We start from the raw sequence: 18,714 nt of genomic DNA on the forward strand, positions 1-18,714 counted from the left end.
GGACAGCACAGGTCTGGACACTCTAGCTATGTCTGGTCCATGTTGAATGAGCCCTTTGCTTCTCCAGGCCTCTGTTTTCTCATTTCTGAATGAGGAAGCTAGACTAGACAGGCTTGGTGGCTCCTCTTCATCCTAACATTCTTCATCTTTCAATGCTGAAAGTGGAAAGCACGGGCAAACCAGGACAAGCAGGCTTCCCTGTAGGAGCTTTGTTTTCTCGTCTATAAAATGGGGACAATCGAATATGACCCAGATCCACAGACGAGGATGTGCTTTGTGGAGGAAAAGGAGGGAGGCATAGTGTTGTGGGATTATTTTCAGGACTGTGATTGACCACAGAGAGTGCTCAGAACCCACTCGCTTAGACCCACATCTACCTCCTTGATTTATGTCCCTGAACCTCATCTGCCTCAGCCATCCATAAGGTGCAGATAAAAATGGCACTTACAAGGCCCAGCATGGAGGCTTATGCCTGTAGACACAGCAACTCAGGAGTCTGAGGCAGGAGGGTCACTTGAGCCCAGGAGTTCGAGAACATAGTGAGACCCTGTCTCTACAAATATAAAAACAACTAGCTGGGTATAGTGGCATGCACCTGTCCTAGCTACTCGGGAGACTAAGGCAGGAGGATCACTTGAGGCACAGAGTTTGAGACCAGCCTGGGCAACATATCAAGATCCTGTCTCTCTCTCTCTCTCTCTCTCTCTCTCTCTCTCTCTCTCTCTCTCTCTCTCTCTCTCTCTCTATATATATATATATATATATATATATATATCCTATGGTGTCTGTAACGATTAAATAAAACCCCTATGCAGAGGGCTCAGGCACCAATGCTTAGCACACAGTAAGCTTGCAACCACAGGAGGCTGCTGCTGTTCCCTTTCCTTCAGTTGCAGAAATGAGGTTCAGGGTGGAGAGGGGCTTGGCCAAGGTCGCACAGAGAGGAGGGAGTAGCAGACGCTGGCCTATTTGGGCTTCCTCCCTGTCACTGGCAGGCATCCCCGATAGTCAGCTACTAATTTCCTCAAAGCAAGGTAAATGAAATAAATACACCCGAAGCCACTAAACTACTTGAATGAGGCTTGGGTCTAAGTATTGTTTCCATGGTATGTACCCTGGCAAGCATGCATATGTGATTTGTTTAAAATCCCTGTTCCCGAGGGTGGAGGCAGGGTTGTCAGGGGATTCTGTCCAGCGGCCGTCTCTCCGTAGACGGTGCCCTCCCACCCAGACCGGCATGAGATGGCTCAGTGTGATTTCAAGGGAAGGGCCCCCTTCTACATGGAGCCCGAAGTACCTTTGGCTGGACAGTGACAGAGTAGAAAGTGCACTGAATTAAAAGCCAGGAAGTCCGAATCGTTATCTATTACATAACAATAATAGGAAGCCACTTTTCTGAGCTCTCACTACTCTATGACATTGCCAAGTTCCCTGCATTTACTGTTTAATTTAACCCTCCCCGTTACTCAGAGACGAGGTGCTTACAAATGACCGCATTTTACAGATAAGGGAATTGAGGTTCAGAGAAAATAAAGAACTCACCCAGAAACACCCGGATAGAGCCAGGAAGGACTTTAAAACTCTTCCCTGGAGCAGGAGGCAGCCAGCTCTCCCTACAGAGCCTCACAGAAACTGGACATTCAAAAACCGGGACAAGTGGGTGTCCTTATAGCAGCTGAATTTATTCATCTGTAAAGTTCGGTGACAGCTGAACCTGATGTTGGTCGGGACAAGGATGAAAAATATGATAGATGAGGATGTTTTGCGGGAGGAAAGGGAGGCAGAGAAAGTCATGTGGAATTGTTATTAAGATAATGATTGACAGCCAGGTGCAATGGCTCATGCCTGTAATCCCAGCACTTTAGGAGGCCGAGGCAGGCAGATCACTTGAGGTCAGCAGTTTGAGACCAGCCTGGCCAACATGGCAAAACCCTGTCTCTACTAAAAATACAAAATTAGCCAGGTGTGGTGACAGGAGCCTGTAATCCCAGCTACTCAGGAGGCTGAGGCTAGAGAATCGCTTGAATCCGGGAGGCGGAGGTTGCAGTGAGCTGAGATCGCACCACTGCATTCCAGCCTGGGCAACAGAATGAGACTCTGTCAAAAAAAAAAAAAAAAAAAAAAAAAGAAGAAGAAGAAGAAGAAGATGATTGACAATGAAGAGCACTCAGAACCCAGAGCTCAGACCCAGGGCTTGCTGTCTGCCTCCCTCTCTGTGTCTCTGTCTCTCAGCAGACAAAAAATATATCTGCCTCTCCCCAGCCCAGCTTCTTTCCAACTCCTTCCAAAGATCAAGTTTCCTTTCTATGGCCAAGGTGTGAGAGAGAAACAGCACACCAATTTCCCAAGCACCAGCCCAGAGCCCTCCTTGATTGTAGGACACAGCAGAGAAAGAAGAACGTGCTGAGAGTGGCCAGGGGCCGTTGCCAATTGCTTCATTTCTGTTTTCTTTTTTCCTTAAGCAAAGTACACCAAAGGCTAATTCCCACCTCTGTCCTTTAGTAAGGTCTGGCCCAAGCCAGAGTCTGGAGGAAGTGAGCTTGGGGGCCTTGCCTCCCCAAGAGGTCACCTTTCAGTTGCTTCTTTTAATAAAGAATTAAGCCCTGATGCCAAACAGGATGCTCAGGAGAGCTCTGGAGGTCCCGGCTGTCTCTGCCACCAACTGAACAGTGAGCATCCTGGGTTTGGTACCTGGAGGACGTGGGGCTCAGGGAGGGTTAAGGAAGCAAGGAGAGAGAAGGGCGCAGCACAGTCCTGGATGGGTTTCCCTGCAAACCAGAACCCCAGCAGCAAGATGCCAAAAGACACTCAGCCAGTCAACACCCGGGCCACACACAGCAGAGAAATGACACAGCACACAGGCGACGCATGGATACACAGAGAGAAACACACACACACAGCAATGCCAGATGGAGAATGTAGCCCGGGCTGGGCCTGGGGATTCATTATTTCCTCACCCACACAGAGGGGCTGGCGGAGTTACGTAATGCAGGCTGCAAAGGGGAGGCTGAACTTGCTAATTATCCCCCCCACACACACACCCCCCATTGAGGGGCTCCAGGAGGTGGCACCTCCTTCGGGGGGGGGGGTCTCTGCACCCACCTCCTGCTCTTAGAGGCAGCAGGAGCTTGTCAGCTGCCTCAGCCCTGGGGTGACCCTGGGAAGTCGCTAAAAGGGAAACAAGGAAGTGAGTGTCAGTTTGTTAGTCATGGCAGATGGGGGCTCCCTCCTGGTGCTGAAGCGTGGTGAGGATGCTGGCAGGAAGGGGCTTTGGGACATAGATGGAAGTAGCACTTGAGTGGGGGATAGGGAAAGAGATGGAAGGGTTCTCTGATGTCTCCTACCCATCTTGCTGATGTTTGTAGTGTGACCAAACCTATCTTTTTGAACTTGGAACAAACTGATAATCACGGGTAGGGATTGGGGGCTACTTCCCACCCTACCCACACCCACAGATCACCTGCCCCACCCCAGACGTGCCGCACTGTGCATGTGGGTACATGCTACAGGTGCTCGCCCCTCACCTAGGCCACAGCATCTCCAGCTGGGCCCCCTGTTGGCCTTTGGTACCCCAACCAGACCCCATTTCTTTGAGCCTGAGGGAGTCAGTGACTTGGAAGATGCCAGCATTTCAGGGAAAAAGTTAGGAGTTAAGAAAGTAACTAGAATATAGATTTGATTTTTGGGGGGGTGAGGGAGACAGAGTCTCACTCTGTTGTCCAGGCTGGAGTGCAGTGGTGTAATCTCAGCTCACTGCAACCTCCACCTCCTGGTTTCAAGCGATTCTAGTGCCTCAGCCTCCCGAGTAGCTGGGATTACAGGCATCCACCACCATGCCTGGCTAATTTATGTATTTTTAGTAGAGGTAGGGGTTTCACCATGTTGGCCAGGCTGGTCTTGAACTCCTGACCTCAGATAATCCACCTGCCTTGGCCTCCCAAAGTGCTGGGATTACAGGTGTGAGGCACTGTGCCCGGCCTGATTTTTTTTTTTTCTTTAATAAATAGAGACAGGGTCTTGCTATGTTGCCCAGGCTGGTCTCGAACTCCTGGGCTCATGCGATCCTCCCACCTTAGCCTCCCAAAATGCTGGGATTACAGGTGTGAGTCTCCATACCCATCCTAGAGTGTAAATTTAGAAGAGTTAGAGTATAAGTTTAAAAGCTCAGGCTCAAGGTCAAACCCTCCCCCTGCCATTATTCTCTGTGCGACCTTGGACAAGTTACTGAACCTTCCCAAGCTTCCCTTTCCTCTTCTTTTGAGGAGTTATCATTAGGATCAAAGGAGAAATAAAAAATACATGTGTTAAGAGCGAACGTGCTCAGAAAGTGTCTGCCGTGTTTAGTCTTTGGGGTTTTTCTTTCTTCAGTCAACTAATATTCATTGAGTACCTGCAATGTTCCTATGTTTCCCTTAGGAGTATAAAATCTACTCTTCCTAAGGTTTCTCCATCAGGGTTTCAGCTGTGTGTGTAGTAAAAGTGTCTTCCACAATTTTGTGTGGACCCATCTTCTTCGTATTCATGTTTGTAGTGTGACTCAGCCTATCCTTTTGAACATGGAACAAGCTAATAATTATAAAAATGGTTATGAAGGCCAACTGACGTTCGTCATCGTTGGGTCCATGAAAAGCAGTGTCATTCCTGTTCCACTGGGCTTTGGGAGCGGCTGGAAAAGAGAGCCCAAAAATCCATGCCAGCTGAGCCCTTGAGCTATGGATGGAAAATGTATACAAGACACAGAGAGCAACTAGAATGCTTGACAAGTTGGACTGATGACTTCTCGTGGTGGGAAAGAGATAAGAGAAGTTTTCTGATTCTTGTCACTTGATTTCTGGGGCTGAATGTCCGTGGTTTACCCAGGGAGACCCTTTCGTCCCAGAGGGCGTTGATCATGGAAGTGAAACTAGGTATTTTGCAGCTAACTAGGAAAGGTGGCTCTTCCAGGAAGAAGGATTTTGTTTCTAGGTTGGCTTGAAATTCTGGAGTGTCTTGTGGCTAGACTTTGTCAGTTGGCTGTGTTTTCTATCTCAGTTTTCAAGGTGGTGTTGGGCACTCTACTTCAATCTCTTTTTGTAAAATTCTTTTCATCCCCTTCCTGTTCTTCCTCTTCAGCTCATGATGCCTCAGATCTGATCCGCATCTAACAGGCTGGCAGTGAAGATACCCAGAGAATAGTTCACATCTATCATGCGTCACTTCTAGACACAGCCACCAGACGCGTCTCCTCCCCTCTCTGCCTGACCTGTGGCTTAGGGACACATCCCACCGCCTCTCTTGACGTCTGCCTGGTCAACCATCACTTCCTTAGAGAATAAGGAGAGAGGCGGACGCAGGAAATCATGCCACCGACGGGCCACCAGCCATGAGCGGGTGACGCTGAGTTGACGTCAAAGACAGAGAGGGCTGAAGCCTTGTCAGCACCTGTCACCCCGGCTCCTGCTCTCGGCATAGCCTGAAGCCTGGCTCCTCCTGGTGAAATCATCTTGGCCTGATAGCATCGTGAGGTCTTCAGACAGGACCCCTTGGAAGCTGGCTACCATGGAGGATCACATGTTCGGTGTTCAGCAAATCCAGCCCAATGTCATTTCTGTTCGTCTTTTCAAGCGCAAAGTTGGGGGCCTGGGATTCCTGGTGAAGGAGCGGGTCAGTAAGCCACCCGTGATCATCTCCGACCTGATTCGTGGGGGCGCCGCGGAGCAGAGTGGCCTCATCCAGGCTGGAGACATCATTCTTGCGGTCAACGGCCGGCCCTTGGTGGACCTGAGCTATGACAGCGCCCTGGAGGTACTCAGAGGCATTGCCTCCGAGACCCACGTGGTCCTCATTCTGAGGGGCCCTGAAGGCTTCACCACGCACCTGGAGACCACCTTTACAGGTGATGGGACCCCCAAAACCATCCGGGTGACACAGCCCCTGGGTCCCCCAACCAAAGCTGTGGATCTGTCCCACCAGCCATCGGCCGGCAAAGAACAACCCCTGGCAGTGGATGGGGCCTCGGGTCCTGGGAATGGGCCTCAGCATGCCCAAGACGATGGGCAGGAGGCTGGCTCGCTCCCCCATGCCAACGGCCTGGCCCCCAGGCCCCCAGGCCAGGACCCTGCAAAGAAAGCAGCCAGAGTCGGCCTCCAAGGCAGAGGGGAGAACAATGAACTGCTCAAGGAGATAGAGCCTGTGCTGAACCTTCTCACCAGTGGGAGCAGAGGGGTCAAGGGAGGGGCACCTGCCAAGACAGAGATGAAAGATATGGGAATCCAGGTGGACAGGTAAGCTCCACAGGGGTGTGTGTGTGTGTGTGTGTGCATGTGCGCATGCTTGTGTGTGTACATTTGCGTCCATTGAGACTCAGCCTCACAGCCCAGAAGCCAACCTGGGCTGTCTCAGACACCTGTATGTGCATTCCCACTTGACGGCCCCCTTGATCTTCACTTAAAATTACATTCGCAAGAGGCCAGAGGGCATAGCTTCTAGGATGCTTCTCTTGTCACAAAACCCAGAGCGAATTAATCATCATGGTAGTGGACAGTGTGTCTTCTCATCTTTATCCCCTATAATCCTCCAGGAACCCAGGAACTTGCATTTTTACAATCTGTGTTTCACAAGTGAGAAGACAGAGGCTCAGAGTGGAGGCTGCCCTTCCTGAGGTTGGCCTAGCAAGTGGGAGGCATGTGTGCATGGCACCCTGGGGTGTGTAGCTCTGCAAAACCCCTTGGAAGACAGGAGGGAATTGCTGAGCCTGGGGCAACCATTAGCCTAAATCAGCTTTCTCCTCATTGCAGCCAGTCCAGAATGTGTAAAATTCTAAAGGAGGAGAAGGGAATCAAAGTCTAGAATTGGCCCCAGTTCCCAAAAACCGCAGTCTTGCTGGGATTATGTGAGAGCTGGGACGAGAACTTAAAGAACTGGGTACCAGCCCTCTATGTTTACCAGATGAATGTTTTCAATTCTCTGCAGGAGGAGAGCTGGCAGCAGAGTGGGTGATGCTAGCTCCTTCTCTGGGGAGAAATCAGCGGCTGGGCCAGGCAGTCAGAGAATAATGGATCAGGAGATTAAGCACAGAGAGAAGTTTCTCTGTCCCCCTTCCATTTGCATCTTAGGTCTGGCACTGATGCTACAGTCCCCAGTGCTGCCAGGGTGGGTCTAGGCATACTCAGAGGGAGGCTCAGTCTGGGGCCACCAAAAAATCCAGGCCAAGATTTCCCAACCCTTTCCCCAAGAACGCCAAAGTGTCCTCAGTTCACTTAGAGATCTTCAGGAACGTTCCGCCTCCCCCCACCCCGACAACCTGGGGGCCTGGATTAAGGTAGCTCCCCAGGCCCCTGCATTCACTCATTTAACAAATGTTCATCGAGGACCTACTGTGTGTCAGGCACTGTCCTATGCTCTAGGGTGGAGCAATGAATGAAATCAACAAATCCCCTGCCCTTGGGGAGCTTACAGTCTAGTGGGGAGGACTGGTGATAAATAAGATAAATATATAAAATATGTAATGAGGTCATGTGCTATAGATGCATAATGATGTCTCAGTCATCAAAGGGCCACTTATGTATCAGGGATCCTATTAGATTATAAAACTGTATTGTTACTGTACCTTTTCCATGTTTAGATATGTTTAGATCCACAAATTCTTACAATTGTGTTACAGTTGCCTTCAGCATTCCCTATAGTCACATGCTGTACAGGTTCATAGTCTGGAGGCAATAGGCTACACCGTATAGCCTCGGTGTGGTGTGGAGTAGGCTGTCCCATCCAGGTTTGTGTAAGTGCACTCTGCGATGTTCCCACAATGGCTGAACTGCCTAATGATGCATTTCATAGAATGTGTCCCTGTGGTTAAGCGATATGTGACCGTCTGTTAGGGATATATGTAAAGGAGATAAAGAAAGCGGGGAAGGGATTAGCTGGGCATGATGGCACATGCCTGTAGTTGCAGCTACTCAGGCTGCTGAGGCAGGAGAATCACTTGGACCTGGGAGGCGGAGGTTGCAGTGAGCTGAGATTGCACTGCTACCCTTCAGCCTGGGCAACAGAGCGAGAGGAGAGAGAGACTCCATCTCAAAAAAAAAAAAAAAAAAAAAGGGAAGGATGGGATCAGAAATATTGAGAACTTTTAACTAGGGAAGCTAGAGCAGGTCTCACTAGGAAGGCAACATTTAAATACAGCCGGGCAAGCTGGCTAACGCCTATAATCCCAGCACTTTGGGAGGCCGAGGTGAGCAGATCACCTGAGGTCAGGGGTTTGAGACCAACCTGCCAACATGGTGAAACCCCATCTCTACTAAAAATACAAAATTAGCCAGGCGTGGTGGTGGGTGCCTGTAATCCCAGGTACTTGGGAGGCTGAGCCAGGAGAATCGCTTGAACCTGGGAGATGGAGGTTGCAGTGAGCTGAGATCATACCACTGCACTCCAGCCTGGACCACAGAGCGAGACTCCGTCTCATAATTAATTAATTAAATGCCTGGAGGAAGGGAGAGAGGGAGTCTGGGAGCTTTCCAAGGGGTGGGAGAGGGGATGGGCACTCCAGGTAGACAGAAGAGCCTGTGCAGAGTCCTCAGGTGGGAGTGTGCTTAACGTGTTTGAGGTGCTGCATGGGATGCAGCCTTCCTCCCACACTGCACTTTGGTGGCCCCTCAGTCTGTGGCAGCCCACCTCAGTCTGCCAGTACATCAGAGTTTTCCTAACTTCTCACACCTGGACAAAAATGGGGCCCATTCCATCAAGACCCCAGAGCCCCCCAAGGAGTAAGACAGGGGCTCTATCACAAGTCCCTGGGCAGAGGGAAAACCAGGGTCACAGGCCTCCCTTTAAGCCTCTTCCCTCCAACCTACTTCTTTTTTCCTCTGTATACTCCCTGGGGACAGCCCGGAGTCCTCCCTGCACCTTTGGTCCTCATCCCCAGGAGGAGGAAGACCAAGAGTCTCGGTCCAGATACACACAGCATGGTGTGACATCTCAGTGAGGTTGATGCATGCATGGGGAACTCTGTGGCATTGGATGTCCATTTCCAGAGTGGATAGCTAGGGATCAGTCTTCGGGATTCAGCTGACTAGGGGAGATGTGAAGGCTGAGTCACTCACAACTAGCACAGGAGGCCTCCCAGGCTGGAATGCAGGCCTCAGGGAGCTGCCACTGCCCCTAGGTCCCTCCAGCAGCACATCCAGTGGAGGTGGCATCTTGAGGCCCTGCTGTGTCTCCCAGCAGTCCAGCTCATGCCATGGAGTTAAATTCTAAGGCAGCTGTAGGATCCAGAACAGAAGGCATTGGCCTTGTTTGCCAGGAGGCTTTGGGAAGTGTCCCTACCAAAAGGCTGCCCCCAAGCACCACCTCTGCCTCCCAATCCTCTACCACCCTTGCTGTCCTTCAGTGCTCCCTTTCCCTTATTGCTCCCTCTCCTGAGAAGAGCAGCACCAGTGTGGAATGGGAGCTCTGTCTTACCTTATATAAGCAGAGTCCCCTTCCCATGGGCAGCTGAATCCTAGCTGTATCTAGTGTCCCATGCACTTGATTGCAATTCTCAACTGGGCATGGGGTGGGCATGGAGGGGTGAGTATCAGAATTCCCAGGGGCTCTATTTCAGCCACACCTCCAGAACCCCAGGAGTCTGAACCTCTGTATGCGATGTGGAGATGTCCCCCAGAGGATCCCAGTGCAACCTCCCTTCCAGAACTGGGAGCTGGGTCCTTCCCCTCCAAGGAGTTCATTTGATCCTCTCCCCCAGCCGACAGTCTGGGACACGAGGCTTGGTGCAGAACTCTAGGCTTGGGTGTGATGTGGAGAACTTCATGGGAGCCCTCGTGTCACCAGGCACCAAGGGGTTCCTCTCCAAACGCCATCTCAGGAAATAGTCTCCTGTCTTTGTTTCCCCAAGCAAGAGGGCAAGACAAGCCAGCCTGACATGGATGCCCCTGCAGACCTATTTTCCCAACTCAGGAGACTGTATCCAAGCTCTCAGCTTCCCTCATCCCTTGCAGTCCTCCCACTAGTCACCCATCTCAACTGTGACCGTGATGAGGTGGTTTGCCCAAAAGCAGCCAAAAAGCCTGCTTCAGAGGAGAGACAAGGTCTGGAGAAGGTGGCTTAGAGCAAGTACAGGGCTTCTAAGGATGAGTGATATTTAATAATAGTGCGTGTCCTCCTAGCTCAATGGCTTGCACTCAAAGCACCCCCATTTCTTTTTTTTTTTTTGTCTTCCTTTTTTTTTTTTTTGAGACAGAGTCTCGCTTTGTTGCCCATGCTGGAGTACAGTGGCATGATCTCGGCTCACTGCAACCTCTGCCTCCCACGTTCCAGCAATTCTCCTGCCTCAGCCTCCTGAGTAGCTGGAATTATAGGCATGCGCCACCACGCCTGGCTAATTTTTGTATTTTTAATAGAGACAGGGTTTCGTCATGTTGGCCAGGCTGGTCTTGAACTCCTGACCTCAGGTGATCCACCCGTCTCGGCCCCCCAAAGTGCTGGGATTGCAGGAGTGAGCCACCATGCCCGGCCAGCACCTCCATTTCTTAACACATATTTTTAAGTGTCTTTACTAATTCATGGATCATATAACCTACTCGCACTTCTTATTTTTAAAATCTAATAAAATGCCATTAACTATTAAATGAAGGGGACCTCATAAAAATAACTTATAATTTCAAAAAGCCTGTAATTTAACATATCAGCGTTCAGACACGCCCGCACTGGAATGGTCAGATGTTTGCGCCTAAACATAGAATTGCTGCAAACACAACAGCGTCAGAAGCAGAGACTGACACAGGTGTGTTGTTCTGGCAACTCAAATGCCATGAGCAGCGTCGCCTTGGTGATGCGATTTTCCAAAATGGTGAATGACTCCTGATAAAGCAATGGGTAAATCCATCTTTCCTTAATTTACCCAGTAGATTTACTGCATGGAAAATTCAGTCTGTTTTAAAGCCGTATTTATACAGGAGAGAGTTGGGATCTCAGTCCAGGAATATAAGCTTGTCTTTTATATGTGTGAAGTCCTGGAGATCGTGTGGCATGCAAGACTCTCTTCCCTCATGTTCCTGGTGTTGCAGGATGGCCACCACCCCTAATGCCACCTCCCTCCTACTACAGTGCCAGGAGCACCTCCACCTCCATCCTTGTAACAACCAAAACTACCTCCACAAATTGCCAAATGGCCTCCTAGGGGCTGAAATAAGGACCTCTTTAGGCATCGGTGTCCCAAGTCAGGAATTGGAATCCCAGAGCAAGAATGTTCTTCGGGGTCACTCTTGTGACAGGCAGTCCTGGCTTGATTCAAGCCGCTTAGAGCACATGGCTGCTTGGAAAATGCTCCTCCTGCCAGTGACCTCTCAATCCAGGCTGCATGTAGGGGTGGACATCAGCACTGGCATCCTGGATGCTGGGTGAAGTCACTGGCCCGAGAAAACCCACTGGCTTGGGTGACAGTGAAGCCCACCAGGCCCAGAGCCCCAGATCCAGGGCGCACCTGCCAGTCGGGGGGCCAAGCTGAGGCGGGAGCTGTCACTGCTTCTCAGCAGTGCCCTGTCTCTCCTGCTCTGTTGTCCCCATTTTCTTTCTTTCTTTCCTCTTGGAAACAGGCTTAATCTCCTGCCACATCTCTTCCATTCCCCCATGGTGCGTCCCTGTAGTTTCGGGATGGTGGCACTTATTTGGGAGGAGAAGTGATGTTTAAAGACAGTCTTATCCCTTCATCCCAGGAGGAAGGTGGCTCCAGCAGGCAGTGGCAGCAATACGAGGGGGTTTGAGGAAGGGAGGTAGTGAATCCCAAAGTTTCAGCACCTTCTGTACTTGGGAGCAGTCACTTTTATTTATTTGTTTGTTTGTTTATTTGTTTAGAGACAGAGTCTTGCTCTGTAGCCCAGGCTGGAGTGCAGTGGCGCCATGATGGCTCACTGCAATCTCTACCTCCTGGGCTCAAGTGATCCTCCCACCTCAGCTCCCCAAGTACCTGGGACCATGCCCAGCTAATTCTTTATTTTTTTTGTAGAAACAGGGTTTCATCAGGTTGCCCAGGCTGGTCTCAAACTCCTGGCCTGAAATTATCCGCCTGCCTCAGCCTCCCAAAATGCTGGGATTACAGGCGTGAGCCACCGCACCTGGCTGGAGCGGTCACTTTAAAATGCTGCATGTAAGAGAATATCCAGGTTACTCAGCTTGCTGCCCTGAAGGAGGGTTCCAAAGAGGCCAAGGTTCCCGATCCAGCGTCCATCTGGACCAGCAGGTCAGCCTCGCCCTGTGCTGTGATAACCCCTCCCACTTATAGGGCACTTGGTTACTTACAAAGTCCCTTCACAATAGTTGTCAGCCTCTTCTGAGAGTGTCTGAATTCCGCCCCGTAAGGAGGGTGTGTGGTTTCAGCCTACTTTCATAGATGAGGGCGAGGCTCAGAGACGTAAACAACTTTCCTAGGGTCACACAGCACCAGCCACAGGGTGCTCTCCTGGTTCCACCTAGAAGCCTCATAGTGAGTGTCTAGAACTTAATGGACAAGCCAGGTGGGTGTCTTATGCCTTACTCCCACATCTTGGAAGGCTGAGGCAAGTGGCTTACTTGAGGTCAGGAGTTCAAGACCAGCCTGGCCAATATGGCGAAACCCCATCTCTACTAAAAAAATAATAATAATAATTAGCCAGATGTGGTGGTGCGTGCCTGTAGTCCCAGCTACTTGGGAGGCTGAGGCAAGAGAATCACTTGAACCTGGGAGGCAGAGGTTGCAGGGAGTTGAGATCGCCCCACTACACTCCATCCTGAGTGACAGAGCTACACTCTGTCTCAAAATAAAATAAAATAAAATAAAATAAAATAAAATAAAATAAAATAAAAATTAAAGGGACACTAAGCAAGAGAATGTGACGGGGGGAACAGAAGTCAATTTCAACTCCAGAGAATCAACTCAGTTGTCGGAGGCAGAGAAGAAAGCTCCTTCTGTGGGAAGCCTAAGTTTTATAATTATTAGGCTGGTTAATCTCTATGGAGCACTAGAAGTGAGTCTGGCTCCATACTACAGTCTCTATGTCAGTTAAGTCGTTTCCTGATGGGGAAACAAGACTCAGAGAGGTATGGTCACTTGTCCCAGATCACACAACTAGCAAGTAGCAAAGCCAGGACTTGACCCCAAACTCATACTCTTGATCTCTACTGACTTTCTAGATTGCACGGTTGGCCACAGTGCACTTGGCTTCTAGCCGTCACATTTTTTAGGACACTGGAATATTTTCTCAGCATCTGAAAGGGAAACTGAGACCTTGGGTGCCATCTACTAAAGAAAGTGCCCCTGGCCTGTTGTAGCGAATGCAGGTCACCCTGAGGGATGCCCACGACCCCGCTTCATTCAAGCAACAGGAGGGACTCCCCCATTTATGGAAGAGCCTCTTCATTTGCTCTGTGGTCCTCATGCCCTTTCTTCTTCACTGCAACCTTGGTGGGCAGGCAGGCTTATCCCATGGCTCTTCCTCCGAATAAAAGGCTGGGTACCCACCTGACAACATGGCAGGAACACAGGTGGAGAGAGGGTGAAGGATGGGATGAAAAAGCCCATCCTTCATCCAAGGCTGGTTCCCACCCATGGTCTCACCATTTAAGAGCCACATTCTATTCCTCTCTGAATCCCCATCATTTAGTTCCAAGCTTGACCCCAGAGTAGGCCTTAAAGGAGGGAGGGAGGGAAGGAAGAACGCATGAAGAAAGGAGGGAGGGAAGGAGTAAGGAGGGAAGCAAGGAAGGAGGGAAGGAGGGAAGGAAGGAAGAAAGGAAGGAGATAGGGAAGGGAGGAGGGAAGGAAATGGGGAGGGAAGGAAGGAGGGAGGGAAGGAGAGATGAAAGAAGGAGGGAAGGAAGAAAGAAAGGAAGCAGGGAAGGAAGGAGGGAGGAAAGGAATGAGGGAAGGAAGGCAAAGAAGAAGAGAGGGAAGGAGGGAGGGAAGGGAGGAGGGACAGGGAAGGAAGGAAGGAAAGGAGAGAGGGAAGGAAGGAGGGAGGGAAGGAAGGAGGGAGGGAAGAAGAGAGGGAAGGAAGGAGGGAGGGAAGGAGAGAGGAAGGAAGGAGGGAAGGGAGAAAGAAAAGGGAAAGAAGGAGGGAGGAAAGCAGAAGTGAAGAAAGGGAGGAGGGAAGGAAGGAGGAAGGGAAACAAGAGAACGAGGGAGGAAGGACAGGAGGGACAGAGGGAAGGAAGGAAGGAGGGAGGGAAGGAAGGAGGGAAGGAAGGAGGGAAGGAAGAAGAGGGACAGAGGGAGGGAAGGAAGAAAGGAAAGAGGAAGGGAAAGAAGGAAGGAAGGAGGGAGGAAGAGAAGGAAGGAGAGAGGGAGAGGAGAGAAGGAGGGAAGGAAGGAGAGAGGGAGGGAAGGAAGGAGAGAGGGAAAGAAGAAAGGGAAGGGAGGAGAGAAGAAAGGAGGGAAGGAAGGAGGGAGGGGAGAGAAGGAAGGAAGGGAGGAAGGGAGGGAAGGAGAGAATGAGGGAAGGAAGGAGAGAATGAGGGAAGGAAGGAGAGAGGGAGGGAAGGAAGGAGAGAGGGAGGGAAGGAAAGAGGGAGGGAGGGAATGAGGGAGGGAGGGAGGGAAAGAAGGAAGGAAGGAAGGAAGGAAGGAAGGGAGGGAGGGAGGGAGGGAGGGAGGGAGGGAGGGAGGAGTCTGTCCCCCCATGGCTTTCTCTACAGCAGGGAAGATGACTGACTGGCTCAGTTTTTGCTTAGAGGACTCACGCTAGTTAGAACTCTCCATTAGAACTGACCTCAGCATGACTGATGGCAGTATTGATTCCAGGACTGTCTGAGTCAGAAGCACTCCTCCAGGGTGCACTTGATGTATCTCAGAGCTTGGAATCCTTCTACTGGGGTATATTTCAATTAAGGAACTAAGCCCAGCAACTTAGCCTTCAACCTGAATCTCCACCTTTTATTCTGATCTTACCCACTTGAACGTAAGCAGCTCCCCATCCACCCTTCCCGGGGTTACTCTCGCTTTGGACCCTCTCCCCATCTGTGTCCCTGCTGTCTTGCCAGGTGGGTACCTGGCCCTTTATTCTGAGGAATAACCATGGGATAAGCCTGCCCACCCACCAAAAATGATGGGTAACCAGGGGGCTTCTCACCGCCTTTCATGGAATGAATGTTTACTGAGCATCCATTCTGCCCTGACACTGTACTCAGCCCTGGGAATTCCATGGTGAACTTCTGCCCTTGGAGAATCATATCAGAGACAAGAAATCAAAAATAAATAGGCCGGGTGCAGTGGCCCATGCCTATAATCCCAGCACTTTGGGAGGGCGAGGCAGGCGGATCCCTTGAGGTCAGGATTTCGAGACCAGCCTGGCCAACATGGTGAAACCCTGTCTCTATTAAAAATACAAAAATCAGCCAGGTGAGGTAATCCCAGCTACCTAAGAAGCTGAGGCAGGAGAATCGCTTGAACTCGGGAGGCAGATGCTGCAGTGAGCCAAGACCATGCCACTGCACTTCAGTCTGGGCAACAGAATGAGACTCCGTCTCTAAATAAATAAATAAATAAGTAGACAAATGCAGTCGTCTTAGATAGTGGTACATGCTATGAAGGAAATAAAACAGTGATTTGAAGAAAAGTGGCTTGGGGTGTGGTAGAGCATTAGATAGGGGAGTCAGGAAGGGGCTTTCTGAAAAGGCAACATTTTTACTGAGGCCAAAGATACCAACCATGTGACATCTAGGAAAGGGTGTTCCTAGCAGAAGGCACAGCAGGAGCAAAGGCCCTGAGACAAGGAACCGGGTGGGAACGTGCAAAGGACAGAAAGCTCGAGGGACTTGAGCATAGTGAGTGGAGGGGGAGAGTGGTGGGCAGTGAGGCTGGACACATGGGTGGGCTCATCAACCACCCTACTGTCATCCCTGTCCCCACCCCCATTCACTCATTGTGTCAGCTTCCTATGGCTGCATAACAAATCACCCCAAACTTGGTGGCTGAAAGCAATACACCTTTATTCCCTTATCATTCTGACGGTCTTAAGTCTGAAGTGGTCTCCCTGGGCTGATATCAAATCAAGGTATCAGCAGGACTGTGTTCTTTCCTGGAGGCTCTTGAAGAGAACTCATTTCCTTGCCTCTTCCAGGGTCTAAAGCTGCGTTCCTTGCATCCTTTGGCTTGTGGCCCCTTCCTCCATTTTCAAAACCAGGAACAGAGCATCTGGCTTCCGTGGTGACATCCCCTCTGTAGTCAGAGCTCCCTCTATAGCCCTCTTATTAAGACATGTAATTACATTGAGGGCCCACAGAGATAACCCCAGGGAATCTGCCCATCTCGAGATCTTTAACATCACAATATATCTGCAGAGACCCTTTCTCCATCCAAGGAAACATATACGGGTTCAAGGGATTAGGATCTGAGATCCTTGGGCTGTTATTCAGTCTACCACACTCATCTAACCAACACCATGGAGCAATGCTCTGGCCCGGCCCTGGGCTAACCAGTGGCTATCCCTGCCGCCATCCCTATGAGGTCTCACTGGACTGAGTCCACTGACCTTGCTTCTAACCCCTCCTTCCACTTTACCACTCACCAGCTATGTACTTTAGGAAAGCCCTTTGACCTCTTTGGGCATCAGTTTTCCCATCTGTAAAAATGAGATACTGGACCACGTGAGCCTTAAGATTTCTTCCAGAACTAGCGTTCAGGTTCCTCGTGAGGGCCAGTGGCTGGTACGCTCATCACAAGTCAGACCACACCTGGATCGTAGGAACTCCACCTCTCTGGAACATTCCTCCAAAGAGAGGAACTCAAAACATCCTATTAGGGCAAGGGTTGCAAACAAGGTTGAGGAGCACACACAGTTCTCCCATGAGTTTATTTGACCTGCAGTTTTCCGGAATAGTGAATTTGTGGTGAAATCACTCTCCAGCCTCTTAAAAAATTCCAAAGAACTGTTAATACAGAGTCTACATCCTTGTGAGGCAACCAGTGGCAGGAGCTGGAAAGGGGCCACCGTGGGGTCTCTCATCCTGCAGCATCCAGACAGCCCAGTCCACACATCATCCTCACCAGCCTGTCTTCTGCAGACACCTGAGTTTGAGAATCCTGCCAACCTTTGGTGATATTAACAATTAAGTCATGATTGTGACGGAGCCCAAAGGCCCTCTCCTCACTTCCCAGCTGCGGCGTTCATGGTAGAATTCCTCCTCTTGAAAGCATACTTTTGGCCAGGTGTGGTGGCTCACGCCTGTAATCCCAGCACTGGGAGGCCAAGGCAGGAGGATTGCTTAAGCCAAGGAGTTTAAAACCAGCCTGGGCAACATAGCAAGACCCCATCTCTACAAAAAAATTTAAAAATTAGTCAGGGATGGTGGTGCATGCCTGTAATCCCTGCTACTCAGGAAAGTGAGACAGGAGGATCACTTGAGCCCAGAAGTTCAAGGCTGCACTGAGCTATGATCATGCCTCTGTCCTCCAGCCTAGGTGACACAGCGAGACTTTGTCTCTAAAACTCATAATAATAAAGCATACTTTTCTGTTTAACAAGAACTTCCCATTCCTCCCACTCTAAGCATGATGAATTCTAGAAGAAAAGCTTTGCGGAGACCCCAGCCCCGGCCTCCACAGCCTCCAAGTCTTCCTACTTCCTTTTTCCTACTTCCTACTTCCTACTTAGCTCCCAGCATTCCAGACCAGGTGGAGGCAGAAACCAAGGCTGTTGGAGCATGCAGGGCCAGGAGAAGCAGGAGTCAGAGAGAGTGTGGTGTCTGCTGAAAAATGTGGTCAGGGCCTCCTGCCAGCACCAGCTGCTCCTCGGCAGCCTCCTTGTCTGGTTGGCCGGAACAGGCAGCAGCCCCCGTCTCCCTGTGCCCAGCACACAGGCCTGGCCCACCTGCTCCCCTCCCAGATCCTCAGGGTCTGTAAGTGCTCAGCATCAGGCCAATCGACCAACGTTCAAACTTCCTGGGAAATCAAGCCCAGGACCCCTTTTCCTTCCTGTGCAAGAGGTTGGGGGGCCTGGTTCTTAGGAAGCCACAGTTGGAAGGATCTGGCAAAGATTCTCAGAAGGTTTAGAGATGCACGAGCAACTTTTGGCTTGGGTACAACCATCCAGCTATTGAAGTGGAAGAAAAAAGAATTTAGTTTTGTTCTCGCCAGAAAGCATAGAAAATGCTTACCAGGAGGGAGGCAGAATTCCACATCTGGCCTTATAGGAGTATGGTGGTGAAAAAAGGAAAGGAGATAGGGAGGCTGACATCTCTAACCCAGAAAGAACCTTGCTGCCTACTGCTAGAGCCTGGGCCAGAGAGCTCCCAGCGAAATGGGTCTCCCAGTGTGTCCGTGGACCACCTGGGGTGCTTCTGATGATGCAGATTCTAGGGTTCCCTCCTAGACCCACTACTCAAACTCTCTAGGAGGAGAGCTCAGAAATCTGAGGGGGATTTGTGTGTGTGTGACAGGGTCTGTCTCTGTCGCCCAGGCTGGAGTGCAGTGGCGCAACCTTACCTCACTGCAGTCTCAGCCTCCTGGGCTCAAGTGATTCTCCTGCCTCAGCTTCCCCAGTAGTTGGGACTATAGGCAAGTGCCATCACGCTCAGCTAATTTTTTTACTTTGTATATAGACAGGATCTCACTTTGTTGCCCAGCCTGGTCTGGAACTCCTGGGCTCAAGTGAACCTCCCACCTCGGCCTCCTAAAGTGCTGGAATTACAGGCATGTGTCACCATGCCTGGCCAGGAATTTGAATTTTAACAAGCCCCTCAGTTGATTTGGATGCACCCTGGAGTTTTAGA

The 18,714-nt window shown here is 50.6% G+C and overlaps 1 protein-coding gene across 1 annotated transcript in view; it reads left to right on the plus strand.

Annotated features, from left to right (window-relative positions):
• The first annotated feature begins 5,400 nt into the window (after positions 1-5,400).
• The window catches only part of NOS1 (nitric oxide synthase 1), a 117,183-nt gene continuing 103,869 nt past the window's right edge, over positions 5,401-18,714 (plus strand). Inside the window, exon 1 of the mRNA XM_030939960.1 lies at positions 5,401-6,263. Within this exon, the coding sequence (XP_030795820.1) occupies positions 5,539-6,263 (725 nt within the window). The 5' untranslated portion in view covers positions 5,401-5,538. The remainder of the gene's footprint in view (positions 6,264-18,714) is intronic.

Source organism: Rhinopithecus roxellana, chromosome 10 (genome assembly GCF_007565055.1).
Source record: "Rhinopithecus roxellana isolate Shanxi Qingling chromosome 10, ASM756505v1, whole genome shotgun sequence".
In the NCBI taxonomy this organism is placed as follows: Eukaryota; Metazoa; Chordata; class Mammalia; order Primates; family Cercopithecidae; genus Rhinopithecus; species Rhinopithecus roxellana.